The 22,751-nt window shown below is 39.5% G+C and overlaps 1 protein-coding gene across 1 annotated transcript in view; it reads right to left on the minus strand.

The window, feature by feature from the left end:
- Positions 1–21,422: 21,422 nt before the first annotated feature.
- The window catches only part of COL12A1 (collagen type XII alpha 1 chain), a 121,686-nt gene continuing 120,357 nt past the window's right edge, over positions 21,423–22,751 (minus strand). Inside the window, exon 67 of the mRNA XM_045010286.1 lies at positions 21,423–22,485. Coding sequence (XP_044866221.1) covers positions 22,337–22,485 — 149 coding nt within the window. The 3' untranslated portion in view covers positions 21,423–22,336. The remainder of the gene's footprint in view (positions 22,486–22,751) is intronic.

Consider the following 22,751-nt stretch of genomic DNA (forward strand, 5'->3'; position numbering starts at 1 on the left):
TGCACTGCATTTGTATATCACTGATATGCACCTTTTCTGACTAATAGTCCAAAATAATAACCAAAAATATTTTAGTACAAAGTTTTCATTCTTCATAGCAAACTTCAGAAACAACATGGACAGCATCTGTAAGTGTAGTAACTGTGCCCAGAATGATAAACTAATAAATAAAATGGTTCTTATTAAAGATAAGAGAAGTTTTGAAAACAAGATTAGCATTGAAAGAAATCAGTTTGTAGAAACATAAGTATATTTAGCAGATTCTGGAGTTATCACAACCTTAAATAAAGGACTACTCTAAAAGTAAGGTGAATGGGAGAATTTTGTGTAGACTTTCTCCCAGAAAGTATGTTTTCCCCCTTCACATTTATTTTTGTAAAATAATAATAGTACTCAGGATAGAAAAGTACATAAATATGATAATCTGTCCTGGATTCATGAGTCATTGATTGTTTTCACTGATAAAGTCAGTGAAAGGTCTAATGTAATTTTTTATAAACCACTGTAATGTAATACAAGAGTGTATCACTGATCTGTAGTAATGGGGTGGAGGCCCAGTGAGAATCAGTGAACTTTTCACATTACCAAGGTTCTCTCATTTTAGAGCCAATGTTGGTAATGAGATACTTCCTATGAACTACTGAGAGGGGGGTCACATCACCCTTGAAGTAGTTAAGAAGATGCAATTGCTGTACCCAGTCAGAACAGAGGTTTATCTAGTCTAATATCCTATCGGACAGTAGCTAGTAGTGGATGCTTCAGAGGAAGGTGCAAAAAGGGCTGTAATGAATAATTATGGAATAACCTACCCATTCCCCAAATGGCTGAATTATGATCTGAAGTCTAAAGGTTTATATCCCTTCTAAACTAATGTTCATCCTGTCTAATGTATCTGCAGTTCTTACCATTATCTGTATAAATGTCCAATCCTAAATCCTTGGCCTCAGTGATATTTTATCACAGTGAATTCCACAGGTTAACTGTGTGTTTTTAAATTTATCTTTCTTTTAAATTTGCTGCCTCTCAATTTCACTGAATGTCTTTTGCTCTTGTATTATAAGAAAGAGGAAATAAGACCCCAGACTTAGCTTCTGTGAACCATTTGTTATTTTGAATACCTTTGTCATGTTCCATCATATTTGTCTTGAGACAACTCTTCGCTTTACTCAAGCTTTTCAGTCTCTAGACACCTTTCTCTGCCTCTAATCATTTTTACGACCACCTTCCTTTTTCTGCTTAATTTGTTTTGAGGTACAGTGACTAGACCTGAACATGGGTAGATTAGTCCTTTAAATCCCTCTTTGTCACAGAGTAATGCAATGGGACATTTCCTGGGTTCCTTCTCCTGTGATGATGATGCTGGGTTTGGCCATGTGACAGGATCTGGGCAGGAATGGCACCCGACTCCTGCTCTGTTATTTTCATTTTATTCACAAGTTCAGCTACAGGGGAAGGACATTACAGCATATAAGTCACAGATGTGGAGTATTTTACTTATAGCTCATCAAATCATATTGTAAAATTATCAGTGTTAACCGTGCGGTGTAGACCCAAACTCATTCTGAATTGCTGCCCAAACTTCTTGGGATGCAGGTAAAAAATGCCCACAAACATATGGAAATGCAGGAATAACCTTGCTTTTCCAGCTGCAGCTGCAGCACTGATTTTAGAACCGCTAATACCATGTCTGAGCCAACAAGGATTATGGCATTGCATCAGAGAGATTAAGAAAATAAATAAAAGATCAAAAGAAAAATTCCTATTGATATTAAAGATCACATTTGTATTTCCTTATGATAGTATGCCTCTGGCATTCTAGACTCTACATAGACAAAACCTAAAAGGCATGTACAATATCTGGCACTGGGGAACATTAAGGAATGGGAACACCAAATCCAAGTCACATTCAGCAGCAAAACCAAACTTATCTCTGGCAGTGACATCACAGTCTAGGAAAGTTTTCCCTCCTATGGAATACATTCTGCTTTAAAAACAAAATGATCATTAACTTTAGACTTGGCTTCTTGAATACGTTTGGGTGAAAAATGTAAAGTGGGAATTAAAATATCCTTATCCACTATAAATCTGCAGACAGCACTTCCTAACCAACTTGCATGGAATACATTTCAGCGCCTGGCCTGAAGACCGATGTGCTGGAGAGGGACACAGAATTATTACAAACTGCCTGCAAGTTAGTAGATTCTGTTTGTTTTAAACATCGCATCTTCCTTCAAGTGTATGTGTTTGTTGCCAGTTGGACTAGAGGTGACAAAACTGAGATCGATGAGTTAGATAAAGATGTTTTTCCCTTGCCTCTTTGAAGCTTTATTGTACTATTCATGATATTGGCAAGAAATCAGGGTCTTACTGACAGCCCTGAAATCCATTTCTCCGGTTGGAACATTTCAGAGATAATGTCAATCTAATGTATATTGTGGCTGAACAAAGATCTGCCATTGCAAGATGATATGCTGTGAGGAAGCAGAGCTATTTACCATAGTTGTCACTGATTTCTCCCATATCACTACAGCTAAGATTGTCAGAATTTCCTTATTATAAACATCTCTGTTCAGGTATCATAAGATTCTCATCTGGCTGAGAATGTTTACATTCTGTATTGCTTTGCTGTCTGTCCCGCCAAAGTTATCTACCAGCATTGCTCTTCTCCTGGTAACAGAGTGGAAAAGTACTCCATTGATTTTAATCGACCATTATGACAAGGAAGGACAGATGAAGATAGAAAGGACTGAGATCCCTCAGCACCTGACTCCCTAGATCCAAATAAATTGATCAAATGGCAGACATTCCTCTGATCCCAATAGATAAACCCAAAGTTATGGTCTATTGAACAGTAGGGAAAAAACAAGATTATTGCCAATATATAGTACTCTCAGGGTTCCTTCCCCACTCTGAACTCCAGGGTACAGATGTGGGGACTCGCATGAAAGCCCCCTAAGCTTATTTCTACTAGTTTAGGTTAAAACCTGGTATGCTGCCACCACCAAGTGATTTAACAAGAAACAGAGAAAGGACCACTTGGAGTTCCTCTTCCCCAAAAATATCCCCCCAAGCCCTTACCACCCCCTTTCCTGGGGAGGCTTGAGAATAATATCCTGACCAATTGGTTACAAAGTGATCAAAGACGCAAACCCCTGGGTCTTTGGACAATGGAAAAATCAGTCAGGTTCTTAAAAGAAGGATTTTATTAAAAAGAAAATGTAAAAATCATCTCTGTAAAATCAGGATGGAAAATAGCTTTACAGGGTAATCAGATTCAAAGAGCCCAGAGGAATCCCCTCTACCCTTAGTTTCAAAGTTACAACAAAACGGATACATTTCTGTGATGAAGTGGGAATGTTCTTGATGTGTTATGTGAATTCTGAGTGGGGAGTATTAACCTGGGAAGGTTGCAGGGGAGTTTGGGACTGCCTGCATTGGGGAAGGGAGCATACCTGAGCATGTAACCTGAGAACCCAGGTGGGGGTTGGAGGCCAGGTAAAACCTCTCTGCCCAGGAAACTGGAAAAAGGACAAAGGCTGGGAGGCTGAGTGGGAGGCTGGAGGGAGTTTGAGTTTGGAGCTGGCTGGGAAATGGAGAGGGGTGCCCTGACGGGGTTTGGGCTTCCCAACGGGGCTGTGGCCTCCCGGGGGGCCCCAGATGGACCTAACTAAAGGGGGTCCTGTTGTCTGTACTGACAAGACCTGTTTTGGACTGTGTTCCTATCGCCTAAATAAACCTTCTGTTTTACTGGCTGGCTGAGAGTCATGGTGAATCGCAGGAAGCCGGGGGTGCCGGGCCTAGTCTCCCCCACACTCTGTGACAACTTCCCTCCGGCAAAGGTAAAATTCACAAGTTAAGAAAACAAAGATAAACGAATACGCCTTGCCTGGCTGTTACTTACAAGTTTGAAATATGAGAGACTTGTTCAGAAAGATTTGGAGAACATGGATTGATGTCCAGTCACTTTTAGTCCCAAGAGCAAACACCACCAAAAACAAAGAGCACAAACAAAAGCCTTCCCCCCACCCAAGATTTGGAAGTATCTTGTCCTCTTATTGCTCCTTTGGGTCAGGTGTCAGCCAGGTTACCTGAGCTTCTTAACCCTTTACAGGTAAAAGGATTTTGGTGCCTCTGGCCAGGAGGGATTTTATAGTATTGTATACAGTAGGGTTGTTACTCTTCCCTTTATAGTTATGACAAGTACTTTACAGGGAAATCCCTTCCTTCACTAAATCTCCCCAGGGTGTCCTTATGCAAATATACAAGGTGGAGGGGAAGGGTTTCTTTCTGCTCCCCACAGCATGTACCCCACTAAGGAAGAATCTTCCCTTAATAACTCAGCTGCAGAGGCATTTCCAGAAAAGTAACTAACTCAAGGTCTTTCTCCTAATCTCATAATTCTCCTTCAATCAACTCAGCTGGATACATACTCTGGGCCAGATTCAGCCCTGAAACCAGTTTGGAACTGCAGCAGCTTACACCATGGCTGAACTTGACCTCTGAGTCAGCATGTGTATTTCAGTTCTAAACAGGAATATAGGCACTGAGATCCTATAGACAGGGGCGGCTCCAGGCACCAGCATGCCAAGCACGTGCTTGGGTTGGCAAGCACGTGCTGGGGGCGCTCTGCCGGTCGCTGCGAGGGTGGCAGGCAGGCTGCCGTGCTTGGGGCAGCAAAATGCCTAGAGCCACCCCTGACTATAGATGCAGAATGAGGAGTGACCCTTAATCCATAGAACCCCACTGATACCTGCTGACTGGAGCAGAGTTGTTTAACATCAGTCTTTCTAGGTACATCAGGTGTATAGGCCTCTACCCTTACTCAGGAATAGTAGGCTATATTTAGTACCAATTCATTTGTGTCTCTAAAAGCATTGTCTTGGTTATCTTTTCTGAAGATTCACCTCTAAAGACCAACCTTTCTTTTAAGCACTCTGATAAGAAGATAAAGCAAGTAACAACATTAAAATCAGATGACTCATGTCAGAATAGTGCATTAATAGAGGTCACTTCCCCTCTCTTTGAAATGAATTTGCAGTGAGAGCTGCGGGGGCTGACTAGATTGGAAAGACATCAAAATCTGGAAAAGATCATATATTGCTAATAACATCTCCATGCCTTATCTCCACAAGCGTTTAAAAGCATGACAAATTGGGCCAGAGGCTAGAATAGTATCAGTTTCTATTGTGTTTGCTCAGATGCTTTCCATAAGGGTATGACCTGCTTAATGTCTCCTGAATGAATGCCTACGCAAACAGTGAAAACATACATATATAAGTTCAGTAGATGCCGGTAATATGTTTATGTACATAATTCCACTAAATTATATGAGTGATGAGTGAGTGAAAAATAATGACTCTATAGTAAGTTGTCTGCCACCTCCACTAGGATTTGTCCCATTTCTTGGTTTCCATTAAGTCATTATTGGCTGGAAAAATCTATTAAGATTCAAATGCAGTATGAGAGTGAGAGAAACCAGAGCAGAAAAGAACTTTTTACTAGCCCTTGCTTTGCTCACTACAGTCCATAAAAAAGAATAGGATGACAGGGTGACATATAGAAATTACAAAATTTGTTTCATTATTCCAGTCTTTAATTAAAATAATTAGTTTTCACAACCTGTACAAGATTTTAAATATTTCAGTTCAATGACAGATTTTTTTACAACTTCCTCCTTGAGACAAACTTATAGCAGTTATTGAACTTTCAAGTGTGCCTACCCTATATTTGATTATAATTATTGGGGGGGGTGGGGTTTCCAAGGTGCCTACGGGAGTAAGTCCAGTAACTCTTGTGCACTTTTGAAAATCCCACCCTATTTTTTTCCTTGTAACATCTTTTAGTTCCTGACTACTTTAAAATCAATAGCATTCATTATATATCTATATCCTATATCTAATTTTATAGATTCATAGATTCTCAGGCCAGAAGGAAGCATTGTGATTATCTAGTCCAGTGATACTCAGGAGCCACAAGAGGCTCTTCAATGTGTCTCCTGCTGCAACACATGATTTTAAAACACAGTGTGATTTAATTATTAACCAGTCTGAGTTATTAACCAGTCAGGATGCTTTTACTATGGTATTAACCATTATAGAATACTTGGTCAGTCATTTTGCTGTGAGAATAATATAAATATATATATGTATAAATAGTATATGAAACAAAGAATTCACACTACTGTGGCTCTTTTGGGTAATATTGATCATTAATTTGGCTCCTGAACCACTGAGGTCTGAGTATCACTGATCTAATCTGTTTCCCGGGTAATACAGATCATAGGATGTCCCAAAAATTAATTCTTGTTTGAACTGGAGTCCACTAATCATTTTTGTGGCTCTCTCTGAATTCTCTCCACTTTATTAACATCCTTTCTAAATTGTTTCCCAGACATCATGACAGAGGGGTGGCCAGGCCAAACCTAAGTGGTACTGCAACCCTGTGTGCCAGGTCACAATTGTAGGCCCAGTCCAGGGTCCACTCTATCCATAGACAAGGTAGGCAGCTGCATAGAACAGTGGACCTGGCTCTTGAACAACCTCTCTATCCCCCTGAGGGCCCCTGCTCTGCACAGGGCTGGGATTAGGGTTGCGGTACTGGGGCAGTGAGTATACATATGTAATGATGAGTCACTAAAAAAGACTAAGGTGGATTGCCTTAGTAAAAAGTTTGGGAACCGTTGAGTTAATAAGTGCCATGTTGATTTTGTTGTGTTCTAGTTTTTTAATCAAAATATCTTGTGGTACCAAGCCAAATGCCTTACTGAAGACTCAATATAATATATCACCCAAAATTTCAATCTCAGCAAAAAAGATATCAAGTTAATTTGATAATCAGTTTTCCATAAATCTATGTTGATTGCCATTAATGATTACTATCCTTGTATTACTGTCCTTTAAGTCTTTATTAATCAAGTCCCGCATCAGGCATTATATTATTTAGCCTGGGCTTTATGTCAGAATGCTAGGCCTATAGTTATCTGGGTCATCCCATTTACCCTGTTAAAATATTGGCACAACATTAGATTTCTTCCAGTCTTCTGGAACTTCCCCAGTGTTCCAAGAGTTAGTAAAAAGTCAATATTAATAGTACAATGATCTCCTTGGCCAGCACTTCTAAAACTCTTGGATGCATGATATGCAGACCTGCTGATTTAAAAAATGACTAACATTAGTAGTTGCTGTTTAATATTCTCTTGAGTTACTATTGGAACAGAAAGTTTTCTTCACCATCATGTAATATAACATCTGGTTTTCCCAAATACAGAATAGAAATATTTATTGAACATTTCTGCTTTTTCTGCATTGTTGTTGACAATTCTACCATTTCCAAGGTTACTAGAGTATTACTAGCATCTTTAGTTAAGATTGCCTAATTTCCAAATTTGACCTTTCAGGATGAAATTTTCCAGGCCTGGTCTTTTGTGACAAATGAGGGGCTGCTTGTTGGTGAATACTGATCTGTACATGAAATTATGATTTATGTATAGTAGTTCTCAGATGGTGTGTTGGAATGTCAGGAGGAGCAGACAGGTTCAGCACACTGCCCCACAGGAGAGACTCATCAAAAGACCTGTGATTGCAATGATGGAGCACCTATCACTGGGGTATTCTCTTCAATGTCTGGCTGATGGGGGAAAATAGTCTGAGGCGAAAGGAAAATAGTCTGAGCCCTCCTGTAACACAAGCCATTGAGATATATTGTTATTAGGCTCAGACTCACAGAGGGAAGGTGGGGCTTGGAGAAAGGAGAGATCCTTTGATACAGAAGAAAAGACTAAGCGAGAGTCAAATGGAGACCAGACTGGGTCCCAAAAGCTCTTTGGCTTCCTAAAAGAATACAAATTTGTTCCATTCTTTTCCTGTAACTCAAAAGGGAAGCCCAACTCATTTAGCTTGTACTGAAGGAGATTAGATTAAATGATGGGTATAGATTGTTTGTTGTTTTGAAATCATTCTATAATACATTGTTTAATTTTCCTGATAGACATATTTGTCTTAAGATGACTGCTAGTCATTCTGGGCCTGGTCACAGGATTCCAAGAGAGGTTCAAGTTGGCGCCTGAATGCAGTTGTGCCTGCATGGTAATGAGCAGTTGGCATCATGTGATTCCATCCCAAGACAGTTGTAAAGGCAGGAGGCCTGGCCCCTGAGGGAGGCCCTACTCAGAGAGACCAGGAACGGGCAGAGGTGTAATCAGCCTCATAACTATGGCATTCCTATATTGGAGGGAGGGATTTCACTTTTGAACAAGTATGAAGAAGAGCAGAGTAAAAAAAAAACCAAAAAACACTTCTTCCCATTCTAAAATAAATATTTGCAATTTTTTTAACAGTTCTAGAACTGAAATGTCGGGGGGCTGGAAGGTAGTCTTTAGAAAGAGCAGTCCTCACAGAGAAGAGTCTTTCAGTGTTCTCATGAAAATTGATTTGGCCATATGAATTGCAAATGATATTTGTTAGCATTTTTTGAGCAAGGTTCAAAGAGAAGTGACACTGAATGGGATGCTTACATGGAACAAGACAGAGATACATGATGGAACTGTTGGGGGCTGTGTTTTTTTGAAAATCTGACATTTTGTTTAGTTGCCTGAATGGGAAGTAAGGTTTTTGAAAAATCTGGGCCCAGTTGGTGAGTACTTGGGACTTTTGAAAATCTGGCCCATATCATATTCAGCACCAATCAGTTTTAAGATGTATAACATTCAGCTGTATAACATTCAACCCCGATCAGTTTTCAAGAAGTTTGATCAAGTCAAAATCCACTGTTTTTTTTTTATTCTCCTGGAATTCCTATAGGAGCTGTAACTTGTGTTTATCTATAGTGTGATACTCAAGGCTTGTCTACGCTACCCTGCACTTTTGGACTACTGGGGTGTGAATAGCAGCGTGTGCCAAAGTGCTGCGATGCCTGTAACTTCCCAGTGTGGACACTGCAGGTGTGAACTAAAAGGTTCCTAGTTCGTTTTAATTTAGTCCTTTTAAACAGGGCTACTTTAATGTGAACTAGGAAACTTTTACTTCATGCCTGCAGCTTCCACACATGGGCGTTACAGGACTGCACTTTAGAGCATATAGATATTCACACCCCTATAGTCCAAACCACGGAGCACTGTAGACATAGCCTTAGTCTCAATAATGTTGCAGGATGACCACAGTCCAAAGCATTGTGGATAATGTCAGGCAACACGCCACAGGTCAACATACTAACAAGATGAGAAATTATGGTTGTAAATTTAGACTGCCAAAGCTGAATTGGTTCAAGATGCTTTAGAAATGTGTATCGTTTGCAGCCTTTTTGTGCCGGTGATGCTCCTGGAAAAAATATACAAACTCAAATCAGCTGTAACTGATAAAAGCTGGGAATATTTTGAACGGGGACAAAACGTAATATATTGTTGGTGCTATAATGAGAACTTTCATAACTATTGCAGCTAGAGTGATCCTTACAACTACAAAAGCCAAGCAGATGAAGTAAATAAAGACATCCCACATCAGACAAAATATGATGATACACATAAGTGTAACAAAAACACATTTATACCACATCATTCATACCTCAATTCATTCACTGTTTACCCAGCATGGAAACCTGAACAAGAATGCGATGATATATAAACCATCTGGGGGTTGTAAGTTAGTTTTTTGATCCGTCAGGACTTTGGCATAGTAACTTATTGGAGTTTTCTCCTTACATATGTAGTGAATTATCTAAGAATCACCAAAACAAACTTTTCTATTGCTGCTATCAGACCATATTTCTACAAGACTCTTGTTGTTGGGAGTTACCATTCGAATAATTTTCTGTGTTCTCATTGGCAAATGTTTATAGAGCATTACATTTCCCACAGTGAATCAGATAATAGGTGGATGAAGTCCAGTATCCTGTCTCTGGCTGTAGCTGATAACTGATAAAAGGAAGATGGATCCTGTCTTTCCTGAGCCCTGCTGATTATGAGCCTGATGGACTTCAATGGGTTTAGCACTGAGCCCCAAATGACCACATTTTGCAAGGGGATCTTGGACATGTTTGTGACAGATATGGCAATTTTCTGCAATATCCTTGAAAAGCCTTGCATTAAGTTGGTATCTTTAGAGTACATTGTACTAAATGCAACGGTTAGATGTTATTGTGAGCACTAGGAAGTGTTGGGTACATTTATAGAACAGTGAACCCGACAAGAATGGACTTTTGGATGCGCAGCATTACATGGTTTGCCTGGGGAATCTCTAGAGAGAGGTGAATGCACATTCCCCACTTGTAATTATGCAAAAGCCCAGCTAACCTTCTGAAGCTTTGCCATGACAAGGGGACCGTTGTCTACCAGTTACCTGCTCCTAGAATCTGAAGGCCAAGCTGTATAAAGGAAAGACTAAAGGATTCATGGGGTTGCTTGTTCTGAGCTGAAGCTGCTATGAACTTGTAACCATAGAACCCCCCCTTTGTGCGGTTTGAAGAACTGACTCTGAGCAGAGCCTCTATGAGAGTTGGAGGGTGGGAGATGTGCTCTGGTAAGCTTATTAGCATGTGTATAGGTTCTTTTATTGTTTTTAATATGTTTCCTCTGTAATGCTTTCACCTTAAAAATAAACTTGTAGTACTTTATAACTATGAACGATTATGCTGTTTATTATCTATAATGAGAAAATAAAGTACAGATGCTGACCTATTTAGGCAGCCTGTCTCTGGTGGGAATGACACAGTAAAAGCAGGCAACTGTGCAGCCTGGAAAAACCCTGGTCAGGAGGGAGAGAGAGACATGCTGGTCCCCACCCGAGAGCTGACGGCTGGCAGTCGGAAGTCTGAGATGGTTGCCCTTGTTGGACCATAGCGGGTGAACACAGGTGCAATTGCTGTGACCTGTGACATTATCAAAAAAGGAGCAATTTTTTTGTATATTCTGCTTGAAGATACCATAAACAACTTTAGGTATCTGTATTTATAAGCCAGCCACACTTTAATGTCTATTAAAAATGCACTACTGATTCTTGCCTGCATATTTATACCTGCCTCTGGAAATTTCCATTACATGCATCTGATGAAGTGGGTATTCACCCATGAAAGCTTATGCTCCAATACATCTGTTAGTCTATAAGGTGTCACAGTACTCTTTGTTGCTTTTTACAGATCCAGACTAACACGGCTATCCCTCTGATACTTTACAGCATTTATGATACTCTTGGACAAACCCTTCCTGTGATGTTTAGCCATGTCATTCAATGCTCTCTGCCTGCTCTTACCACTACTTTGAGTAAAAAAACATAGTGACTCCAAATGTAAAGGTGGAGAAGGAAGAACAAACATGTTTATTCTAACTAAGAATTGAAAGTGAGAAGGTGGAAGACTGAGCAATGTAATTAGACTAAACTCAAGACACTCCATTGCACACCCACTGATCAGAGTCACAAAACTAAAGCAGCTCTCTCATGCTGGATTTTCAAAATTTTCAAAGAAAACCTTTATTTCAGGAAGTCTGTACTAACCAGAAAATCTCTGTCTCAACCAGGGTTTGGTTGAAAGGTCTGCACTCAAATCACACTTTTACCAACACCAAAATACCATGCTAGTGATCGGTCTCTAAAGGTGCTACTAATTAATGCAGAACTACTGTATTGAGATATTTCCTCTTGAGCCTAAATTCCAAAGATAATTGTCTGAAGTATCTTGATTATAAAGATATATCTGAAACTTATAATTCTCCCAGTCATCGCTTCTCATTCTGGTGCACTGGTGATAAAGGCAGCATACAATTGTCTTTAATCATATCCTTAAATTAGCTCAATGTAAACCAAATTCAATCATCTGATTATACACAGTATTGCAAATTTTGTACATGCAGTTATTTGTGTGCAACTTTATCTGCATATCTTCCAGGAATAACTTGTCATAGCAACCTTTCTTTCAAACAGTGGGCCAGTGTTCTTTTGTGTTTTGTTGTAGAAAATGGTCAGGTACAATCCATCTTGTCCTTATTCCTGTTGTGGGAAATCTGTTATAACTCCAGTACAAATTACTTTGGAAACTATCTTGAAAATCTATACAGCCAATCCCTTTATACAGCTTTTAAAATAATGAAACTGGTTGAGTTTATATAGCCCAATTGTTGTAAATTTAGTGTCCTAATTTTCTAGGATCTGTATAATATTCCCCTCTCCCACATGCAACTGAGACCTTCGTTGTTATCCTTGTGTAAACCTCCTACCAATGTGACATTTAATTCTCATTTTCATATTACAATATGATTAGATTATATTAGATTTTTCATAATGGGCCATTAATTTAATGAGAGATAAGTCTGTATATTCCATTTGAAGATTAGTGCCGCATTTCGTACACATCTGTTATTCAAGTTGGCAAATGGCTAATCCTACTAATGGCCATTTAAGGAATTAAAAAATAAAATACCAAACAACAACAACAACAACAAAAAACACCTCTAAAAGCACTAAATGGATTATTTAACAAGTGGAAATTTCTCCTGCTTTTAGAACCAGGTAGTGCCTAACTCGAAGCTACCAACTCACACACTCTGTGCATCTTTGCCTTTTGCTCAGGTGAGGTGGGATGACAGGCGCTGAGAGTCCAGTTCTCTCTCTCCCCTACCCATGCAGTTTAGTGAGGAGCAGGGTCAAATGAGCAGAGCCTTGGCTAGCCATTATATCTGGCCAGAAGAATGGGAAGGGAATGACCTGCACCCGGTAAGGGAGTGGCCCAGATTCCTTCCCCATGGAGCAAGTGGGAGCAATTAATTCCAGGGGTGGGATAGCTATGCACCACTTCATAATCAAAGCTCCATTTAGCCCTTAGCACTTGTTTGTAATTCTTACGGACCCATAGTAGCTGAGCCCTTTGGTGATAGGCGTCAAATACTCCATTAAAGAAAATGCACGCAAAGTTTGAGCACTGGCTTCAAGAAAGCAAGTACCATATCTGCCAATAGGGTGACCAGACAGCAACTGTGAAAAATTGGGACATGGGGTGGGGGGGTAATAGGCACCTATATAAGACAGAGCCCCAAATATCAGGATTGTCCCTATTAAATTGGGACATCAGGTCACCCTATCTGCCAATAACTTTAATTAATATACAGTGTACAAATTGTGCCAACATTTAAGTTCTGAGGCAACATTTAAGTTGCTACCTAATAACATCTTTACTGATCACATTTTATTAATCAGAAGTCCCTCCCTCACCTTTGTTAAAAGATTGTACCCATCATCTAAAAGGTATATCCTGAAGATTCAGCTACCCCGTTGTGATGTTGGGAAAACCTCTAATATCAAATGGGTTTGTTCAACTCTTTTAAAAATCTGTTAGCAACAGGTTACATTTTTATCTTTGGGTCCAATTTCTTTAGCACTTCCTCCCATTACCCAATTATGGTTTGTGTGGCCAGTACAAAGCTTATAACCTTTCCCACTGGCAAGGAACATGAGGCAGGCTGATCTCCTTCTGCTTCTGATCATTCAAGCTATTAAACCATTCACTTTTTTCTGTCAAGATATACTCTTGGGTAGTGATGTCACTGTATCTAGTCATGAAATGTATCGTCACACAGTGTGCAAATTATTTATTCCAGTTTACGAAGAATCTATCCATCATTCACATCTCTTCATGTTGTTTAGCGTTTTTTTCCTCCACGATATGAAAATATATTTTGAAAGGTTTGGGGTTGGGCTCTTATAAACTTAATGGAGCAAGTCCCGTCCCTAATCCACGGGTATGAAAGATGCTGAGTATAGCAGAAATGGTGTGGTTCTGCTGCCATGAGAGATGAAAGAAACAGGATGGAGGGAACCTACCATTCTGCTAGGCCACAGTCCCTGAACTTTTTCCCCTATGGGAGCTCCCATCTTACCAGCAAGCTAGAAGAGTTTGTAGGGAGGCTTGGGCAAAGTCAGTGGATCTGTGATTACATGGGTTGCACACCTCCCCCCAAAAAGAGGACTGTAGCAGAGCCTTAAAGATGCAACAGCAACTCAACTGCCAAGCCACAGCCCAAGGAGAAGGTTCCAGCCTTCCCAACAATTAATTATAGCTATTAACTATATCCCAAAACATGTCCTGACTTGCATAATCATTTAAATAACAGCTCTCTTTTAGAGAAAGAGAAAGGATTTACTATTGTTCTTGACTGGATGGGGTTTGAATCCATGAACTTTAAGGTATTACAGGCAGATCGTTAGTTACATCTTTCCCTCCTGCTGCCTTGTCCCTGGGACATCCTGCTGCCAGATAGTTTATTGTTTTTCTTCTGCTCTTGAGAGCTTAATTTTCCTCTCAAGGAGGGAGGCAGCTCAACCAACCAAGACCACTCCAGCAGGTGGCCAGAAGGCAACAATCAGGTGGCCACCGTGCACCCTGCCATTCTGTCTTCTTTATTGCTGTGTCTGGGCTGCTGTAGCAGGGCCTGGATGCCAACACTATTAAGCATGGTGATGGGTGAATGAGAATTCATTAAATGAGGACGGAGAAAATGAATATTTCAATAAAATGAACCATGTATTCCTGACCTAGGTTTTGGCAGATCATCCTGTGGGAATTTTTCATCTCTGTGAGCTTATTTATCCTAGCAAGGATGCATTCAAAAAACATTTCCTTGTAGGCTGGAGCAAGGGGTTTTGAATTATCCTACATTTAAAGGAATTAATCAAAGACTGTGCACCCAAAAGCTGGGCACAGCTCCCATGATGAGTTCTCTGGGTGACCTTCCTTCATGAAATTCCATATTGTAATGGCACAGTAGTGATGCTGTTGAGGATGCACTTTCACTAGAAACCCTTATTCATAGCCCCCAAACAGGTAAATCCCAGCCATTGTCAATACCCATAGAAACCTGGCCAAAAGCTGCTTTTCCCTGCCTCCTCTTAACCACTGTTCATCTCCCAGATTTGGGAGGGCGTGGCATCAACTTTGTGGCTCCTCCAAAAATTGCAGTCAGCTGTACTAGTTATTGCCCCTTCACTGTGGGTGTGGGTGGGTGCGTGCGTGTGGGTGTGCATGCTCTTGAGCTCTAACCTTACTGAAATGTCATTTGTTTAGCCAAATATTGGGAACATTTGCCCTTATGTACTGCCTAACATCATAAACTATTAATCCTTGGTGTATACAAAACAACTATATTTCTAGTTGAATTCATGAAACGTCTAAGAGCAGTTATAACAGGCCTTCTTTGGGAAAGAAATGCTGTGGGGGGGGGGGAATGGCCTTTCAAAGTTTCTTGAAAACTTGGGACAGCTATTTGAAATGTTTGGTGTTGGTTTGGCTTTAGCTGCTATTGACAACACAGATAAGTTAGGCAGATTGTTTCATTTTAAGAAATATAACCTCAGGACACTGCTGCTGAGAATGTGTTGGCTGGGTTTTTGAAGTCCAGCGGAATTTTCTTTCAGCCGTGCCATGTACCAGGGCATTGCTAGTAGCAATACAGAGTGTTCGTGGCATTCTAAGGGACTGCCAAGTAAAACTATTGGTATTGTGCACAGCAAATTCACTATATTTGTCACTATACTGGCATTTGTCATATCATTAGAGTTCTTAGAACTGGAACATGAATGCTAAGGTCTGATATTGCTGTTTTTACATAGGTCAAAATCCCATTTGGGTCCTTAAGGACAAATCCCAGTTCACTGCAATCAGTGAGAGGAATTTGTTCTTAGACTAGAAAAATCTCCCCTCCCTTCTGTATATATACACTAATGTGTTACTTTAAAGTTTCAGGGAATTGTTTTCCTTTCTTGTTCAAGCCATGGCTATGTTCTATGTATCTATTTAGCCATAATGGGGAAAATCCTGGCTTCCTTGAATTCAATGGGGGTTTTTCCATTTTAACAAAGAGAAAGTTAAGGGGTGACTTGATCATAGTCTGTAAGTACCTACATTTGTAAACAAATATTTGATAATGGGCTCTTCAATCTAGCACAGCAAGGTATCACAAGATTCAATGGCTGGAAGTTGAAGCAAGACAAATTTAGACTAGAAATAAGGCATAATTTTTGAACAATGAGGGTAATTAACCACTGGAACAATTTTCCAAAGCTCATGGTGGATTCTGCATCACCGGCAGTTTTTATATCAAAACTGGATGTTTTTTAAAAAGATCTGTGCTAGTTCAAAAGGAATTTTTAGGGGAAGTTTTATGGTCTGTGTTATGCAAGAGGTTAGACTAGATTATCACAGTGGACCTTTCTGGCCTTGGACTATATGAATCAAGAAAAACCTTATATTGATCTGCCGTACAGTTGAATGTTCCTTAAACTTGTATTAGTACAGTTATGTCTAAAATATAAAAACAAAAAGTAAGCACTCAAAGCAGCAAGAGGGGGAAAGTGACCAGAATTGAAAACAGCAGTAAGGGGCCAGTGGAAAAGAGATAAAGAAAAAGGGCTAAATATAACAAGGGGCCAAATGCAAAGACAAACATGAGCAAAAGGGGAAGAGAGGGGAGGAAAAGCTGGGCCGAAAAAGAGATTTGTGAGCGGATCTGATAACAGAAATCAGGTACTGTACAGTGTACAGACATTTTGAATAATTTGCTGTTATCTACATAAAAGGAGCCAGAAAGCTGAAATATTAAACAATGTGTTGCAACATTCCAGTGGCAGTTGCTATGAGGCATAAACAGTAGACCATTATAATTGATAAACATCTCACATCTGTTTTGCTTTAACAACTGTAAAACCATTCTTACTGTAGGTATTTATCAGTTATACACGTCTGTTTATCCAAGACAGGAAAACTTTTATTATAATCAATAGTAAACTTAGAAATGTCTTTATTGTTGTGCCACGTCAATGAAGACTCAATCTGGCTGGTGTCTCTGGTAGAAGGCACTGGCCAGATGCCCCTTATAATGGAAAAAAAGATACAGATCCTTTCCTTTTCCCTTTCATGGGTATTTCCTGAACAGCTGAAGCTTTTCTACTTTCATCATAGCTGTAGGCATTCATAATCCCTCGCCCTCTGTATTTTATTTTCTGCTTAAGTATCTTGAAGGCTAACATGCTAGGAAAATGACAGAAAAGGAGATTCTATTTCTTATTGGTCTTTTTATTTATTTTTTTCCATCTTCACTTATGAATTGTTTAACATTTTTAAAATATATATTTACTAAAGAAGCATTTAAAATATAGCTTATGGCCACGATTTTCAAAAGGGACCAATGATTTGGTGGGTGCCTCAATATTTGGAAGCCCTGCTTTTGAGACACCTTAAAGGGGCTGGATATTCGGGGCTGGGTGCTCAGCAGGCCCTAAAAAAATCAGAAGTGACTCAGATGTCTCTGGGGCTGGCTCTAGGTTTTTTTGCCGCCCCAAGCCAAAAAAAGAAAAAAAAACAAAAAACCTCAGAGAGTGCAGCTGATGAAGCAAAAAAAAAACCAAAAAACCTCCCGGAATGCCGCCCCTGGAATTGTGCCACCCCATGCACGTGCTTGGTTTGCTGGTGCCTAGAGCTGGTCCTGCGTGTCTCAACTGAACATGCGGAGATCTAGCTACCAAAATCAGTAGTGACTGCTGAAAATCTTGGCTGTTCACATCCACAATTATTAGCTTAGGTTTAAATATAGTTCACACATAAAGAAAGAACCATAATGGTCATGAGCTAGAGCTTGGAGGTGTCCATGACTGGCTAGTTGGGGGTGAAAAAATAGTATTTCACAGTCACATATTATAAGCAAAAGTGTGAGCTAAAATATGCTTGTAAAAACAACTTTAAAGCAAATCCACTGCAGATTGCCAGGATGAGGAAGATGGCAGACCATTTCTCTCTGTACATATGCCCAAAGAACTAGATAGGTCCGAAGTCTGCTCTCAGTTACACACAGGTGTGAATTCAGCGTAACAACATAAAATAAGAGTGTGACTGAGAGCAGAATGTGGGTCACAACTCATACATGCAATAATGCCTTTCCTCATTACAGTGCAACTAATATCTGCTGAGGGGTCTTGTATGTCCCCAGATGAATGTTCCAAATTTGACTTCAATGGGCTTTCTCCCCAAGTTTTTTAACCATCTGCTTGGGTGTAATTTGGAACAATGAACTCAGTTGTAGTGCTACTCTTATCCAACACACGACAAAACAAAAGCAGTGGAGCGAAAACCTATAATTCAAACAATGCAGGAAAATAAGTGCAAGGATAAGTCAAATAAGATGCTTCTCTTATTTTCAGATGCTCATGTTGTATTCACCATTGACTCCATGTTTCTACATTTACTGCTCTTAAGTGAATGTTGGCTAACAGGTTTCCAAAAGAAGAAATCTCCAAAACAGAATTTTCTTTCATGTTTCACGCTGATTTGTATATCGCATAAAGAGATGACTGTCCATCTTTAAATTAGTTTCAGAAAGGGAAAAGCTCCTTCTCTTTTACCTATAATGAACAAATAATTTGGCACTTTAGACTTTGTATTTGCCTGATGGCTGCAAAAGTCCAGTTTTTCACCTCGGGGTTGGATACTTGAAATATGTGTGTTCTCCACTGATCATCAGTAGGCTGCAGGTTCAGATAATCTAGTAGGAAGTCCAAACCAAAATGCCATTAAAAATTGGGTCATCCAATTTATATCCAAAGAAACACCTGGGGCTTCTACTCTCTCCCAGGAGGTGTAGAACTCTGGCCATTTTAGCTTTCAGCCACGTCACAGTCAGGATCTCAATGTCTTATTTTTCTTCACTAGAGCAGAGGAGAGTTTTGGGGACTGTGTAGTTCCTTGAACATTTTTTTTTTTTGCAGTGGAATTTGCTGTCTGGAATTAATGTTCCTGGGCTCCCCGCTGACCCATGTCAAGCTGTAACTTATTTATGTATTTATTTTCTCCAGAAGGGCCTGCCTGCCTGGGCTCCAATGGCAGCTCTGTGTGGTGCAGATGGTGGTATCTGCCATGCACCTGGCAAAAATCAATCAGTATGCCTTTATGTTCCTCTGCTTTAAGTGTCAGCTTCACAGTCACTTCAGCTTCCCTTCAGCTTTCCTTCAGAAATCATTATTACTGCAAATACGCAACTGAAAAATAGGGGAAAAACAGGCTTTCAGTTGAAGTGCTATAGCTCTGCATCCTTGCCACTGAGCCCCTTTTGCCTTTATTTATTTGGTTTGCATACCAGTAGTTACACACTACAGTCACAATGTGTACAATTTTAGCCATTGTAAGTAGACAGCCTTACCGGGCTCTTGCAGTTTCTCCTATCCTTGGTATCAGGAATGCAACAAAGAATCTGCTCTGTGTTTGTGGGTGGAGGGGGGAGGAATTATTTTCTTCACTAAGGTCACACCTTAAACATTCCATTCTAATCTCAGATCAGTGGAAGCCCATGGCTGCCTACCTGTACACACATGCACAGTCACTGGCAAAATATAGAGAGAGAGCTGTAGATGAGCTTAGAAGTGTGTCTTTAATCCATCCCCTTGTTTAAAATTGCTAAACTAAATAAACTGTGCAATTGGCACATTATGGGCACGAGTTTCTCAGGAATTAAGGATTGTTTATATTTGCTTTATATGCGGGCTTTCTAGTTTCTATAACTGAATGGCTTCGTTTCACAAATACTTCCCCAGAAGTTAAAGCTTAAAACCACAGTGCTATCCAGTCCTGAGGGTCATTCCCCTGAGATTACATTTCTTAAATATTATTTAATTTCTTCCTTCTTGCTGTGCCATATTAGTGAGCGCTCATTTAAATGCAGCCCAAACATTTCATATCATTGCTCTCAAATTTCAGAGGTGCTGGTAAGTGTCTTTTTTCTTAAAAAGTGAGTTTCAGAAAGAGAAGCTCTTTCTCAGCCTTTGTTGTGGAGATGGAAGAAGCCCTGTGCTGATCTTGTCTGAAAAACAATGGCTACCAGCAAAATCCTTCTTTCAGATTCATAGAATTGAGCCTCACTCATTTTGACTGTTTCCCTCATATTTTTTACTGGGACTTCCATGCATTTAAGGAATAATTTGCAGATCTGAGAATAGAATTAAATCATAAAAGTGTACTAACTATACATAAACATAGTTCTTATTTAATGCTTAAATCTTCTGTGTCTCCAGTTTATCAAATAATTGCATCTAGATTAAGATCAATCTTAATAAAGGACATTACTGAATGGGCATTACTGTGCACTGCAGCTGGCAGGAGTTGGATATATTTCATAAAGAACTAATTTTAATTCTGTGCTTTAGATAAGATATTTTGGCTATGGGCCTTTTCATTTGGTGGATAAATGGGAATACCTTCATGGAAGATTTGGGCATCTTTTTAAGCTTTCCCCAGGGATACATTTAATCCCTGAATCTGCAAGATTTTATACAATAATATTATTTTATACAAGACAGACACACAGTTCAGTCAATTTTCTAAATTCCTATCAATCATTTTCTGCAAGTCGTAGGTAATGCATTATAGAAAACTATAATGCAGAACCACATTTTCTATACTTTACCTTTTGCAACTAGAGGGTTATACCAAACATAAGAACTCGATGTCATTGACTTTCCTTTGAACATCTCAGCTCATTATATCTCTTGCTAAACTCCCAATAGATTACGGACCTTACTGCCCTAATTCTAGTCCATCTCTGCTACTTCACTTGATTGGATTCCATTTACCATATAACCAAGCTGGCAGTTTACATAGCTGTGTTGTATATTTTGCATTTTAGGGCACTAAAAATTCAATGGGAAAAAATCTTACTTTTTAAAAGCTAAGTCCTTACAAACATAATTTCACTATATTGTTCCCACTAGAGCGCAAGGATTGTCCAGTGGTAAAAGGGTGCGAGTCTGGAGACCTGGGTTCACTTCCCTGCTCTGCCACAGACTTCCTGTGTCACCTTGGGCATCTTTCCATTCACTTCCATTGGCATTGAACCAGATGCTACACTTGTGGGGGCTATAAATACCTAAAATATGTAGCTAGAGCACAATGAGTGTGTGGCTAAGGATGGAACAGGCGCCGCCACCAGCCACACTCTGCCTGCCACCTAGTGAGTACTTTTGAGGCATCCGGCAATTTTCTCACCCCCATTATTCCTCTGCTTCAATCTCCAGTGGCCTCGCTAGCTGCTCACCCATCCACTAATCTCATGAGGACCAATGAGGTACCGGGGATGGTGCAGCAATTGGAGTGCGGAGACTCAGGTTTTTTTCACCACCTGTGCTACAGGCTGCACCACGATATTGCCAGTTACATCAAAACCCTACAGGGTGGGAGCCAACTAAATCCAGAAACTCCACCCCCCCCTCCCCTAATCAACCAATGTCACAGCCTCAGGGACCTGTTTTAACACTAGTAACATTCCAAATTAATTTGTGGTCACTATAACATCAGGAGGAGTTAATAAAGAAAATGTAATGGTCTCGGTGTGTTTGTTACATCTCATTCTTGTAACTTACAAGTCTGTATCGTTACAGCCCCATTCAAGAAATGATCATACAAAGTAAATTTTCAGTAGTTTTATTGAAAAATGCCTCCTTTGTTTCAGAAATAAATAATATAAGGCAATGAAATTCACAATTTGCAGTTAAAATATAAAAGCAGCAATTCTATATCCATAGTCTTGCAAACAATTTCCAACTGCTTTTGATAACTAAGAAACATTATATTCTGAAAAAAAAATCCATACTAAATATACAACACAAACATGCAATTCCATCTCTGCAGGATTGACTGCAATTTGGCATAAATGTTAATGAGTCTACAAGGAGATTTAAAGCATTATAAAACTATATCCGGTTGATACAATGATTTCAGCTACATTACTTAAGGTTTGTGGTTGTTAAAGGAGATGTATAAGAGCAATATATGCCCTGCAAGGTATAACTAAGGATAGAAGAAATTGGCAATGATGTAGAAGGAGTTGGTTTGCTTTTTACTAGACAATGCAGACTTGTGATGTGACTTAACTGCAAACAGGCAATAAAAGGAGGAAAACTGTAGAGCTAAAGCAGACAGGCCTTTGAAAATTTGCAGCAGCTCTGGTTTTTGGTGTTTTGTGTTGTTTTGGTTTGTTTTATTTAAAGAAAATGCAGCATTGTGATAACTGAATGCACACATTAAGTTCTAAGCAGCCACTTTAAGCAAAAGTATTTTACAAGCATTTCAAGAGCAAGAACGAAATCTATAGTTACATACATTGCTATTCGGACATAAGCATGATACGCCTACAAGATGCGAGTGCATTTCTGATTTGAGAAGGTAGCATTGGAGAATATAGGATACACCCACTCTGTATGTATCTGCATATGCGAGCATAGCACAAACAAAAACAAACAACCAAAAACACAAAACAAGACAGATCTTTTATGGTTTTGTTTTTGCTTTTCTTGGTAACGATCTTTTCCAGCACATTTGTTCAGGGTAATCCTGGTGAATGCATTTCAACTTCATAGTCCTCATATTCATCCTCTCTCCTTTCTGACTCCATTGGTACTATGTAGGGCTCACTTTCAGGTTGATAGGGTCCACTTTCAGGTACGTATGACTCTGGTTGAAAATAGTTGTCTGATTGAACATTATAGTTATCGCATGTCTTTGAATCCACAAATATAATGAAAGTTAGTTTGGCTACATAATGTTAGTTCAATCTTAATTTCATATAATAAATGTCTAAATGAATATTCACTGATTTTTTTTCAGTTTTGTTCATGGCATTTTTTGGGGGTGGTGAGAGCAGGAGAGGCAGTAAAATAATTTAAAAAAATGAGATTTGGTTTTGAAAGGCCTTCTAGGATCCAGCTCTTTATAACATAAGAAACATTGTAGAAACA

The sequence above is a fragment of the Mauremys mutica genome, chromosome 3 (assembly GCF_020497125.1).
Source record: "Mauremys mutica isolate MM-2020 ecotype Southern chromosome 3, ASM2049712v1, whole genome shotgun sequence".
NCBI lineage: Eukaryota > Metazoa > Chordata > Testudines > Geoemydidae > Mauremys > Mauremys mutica.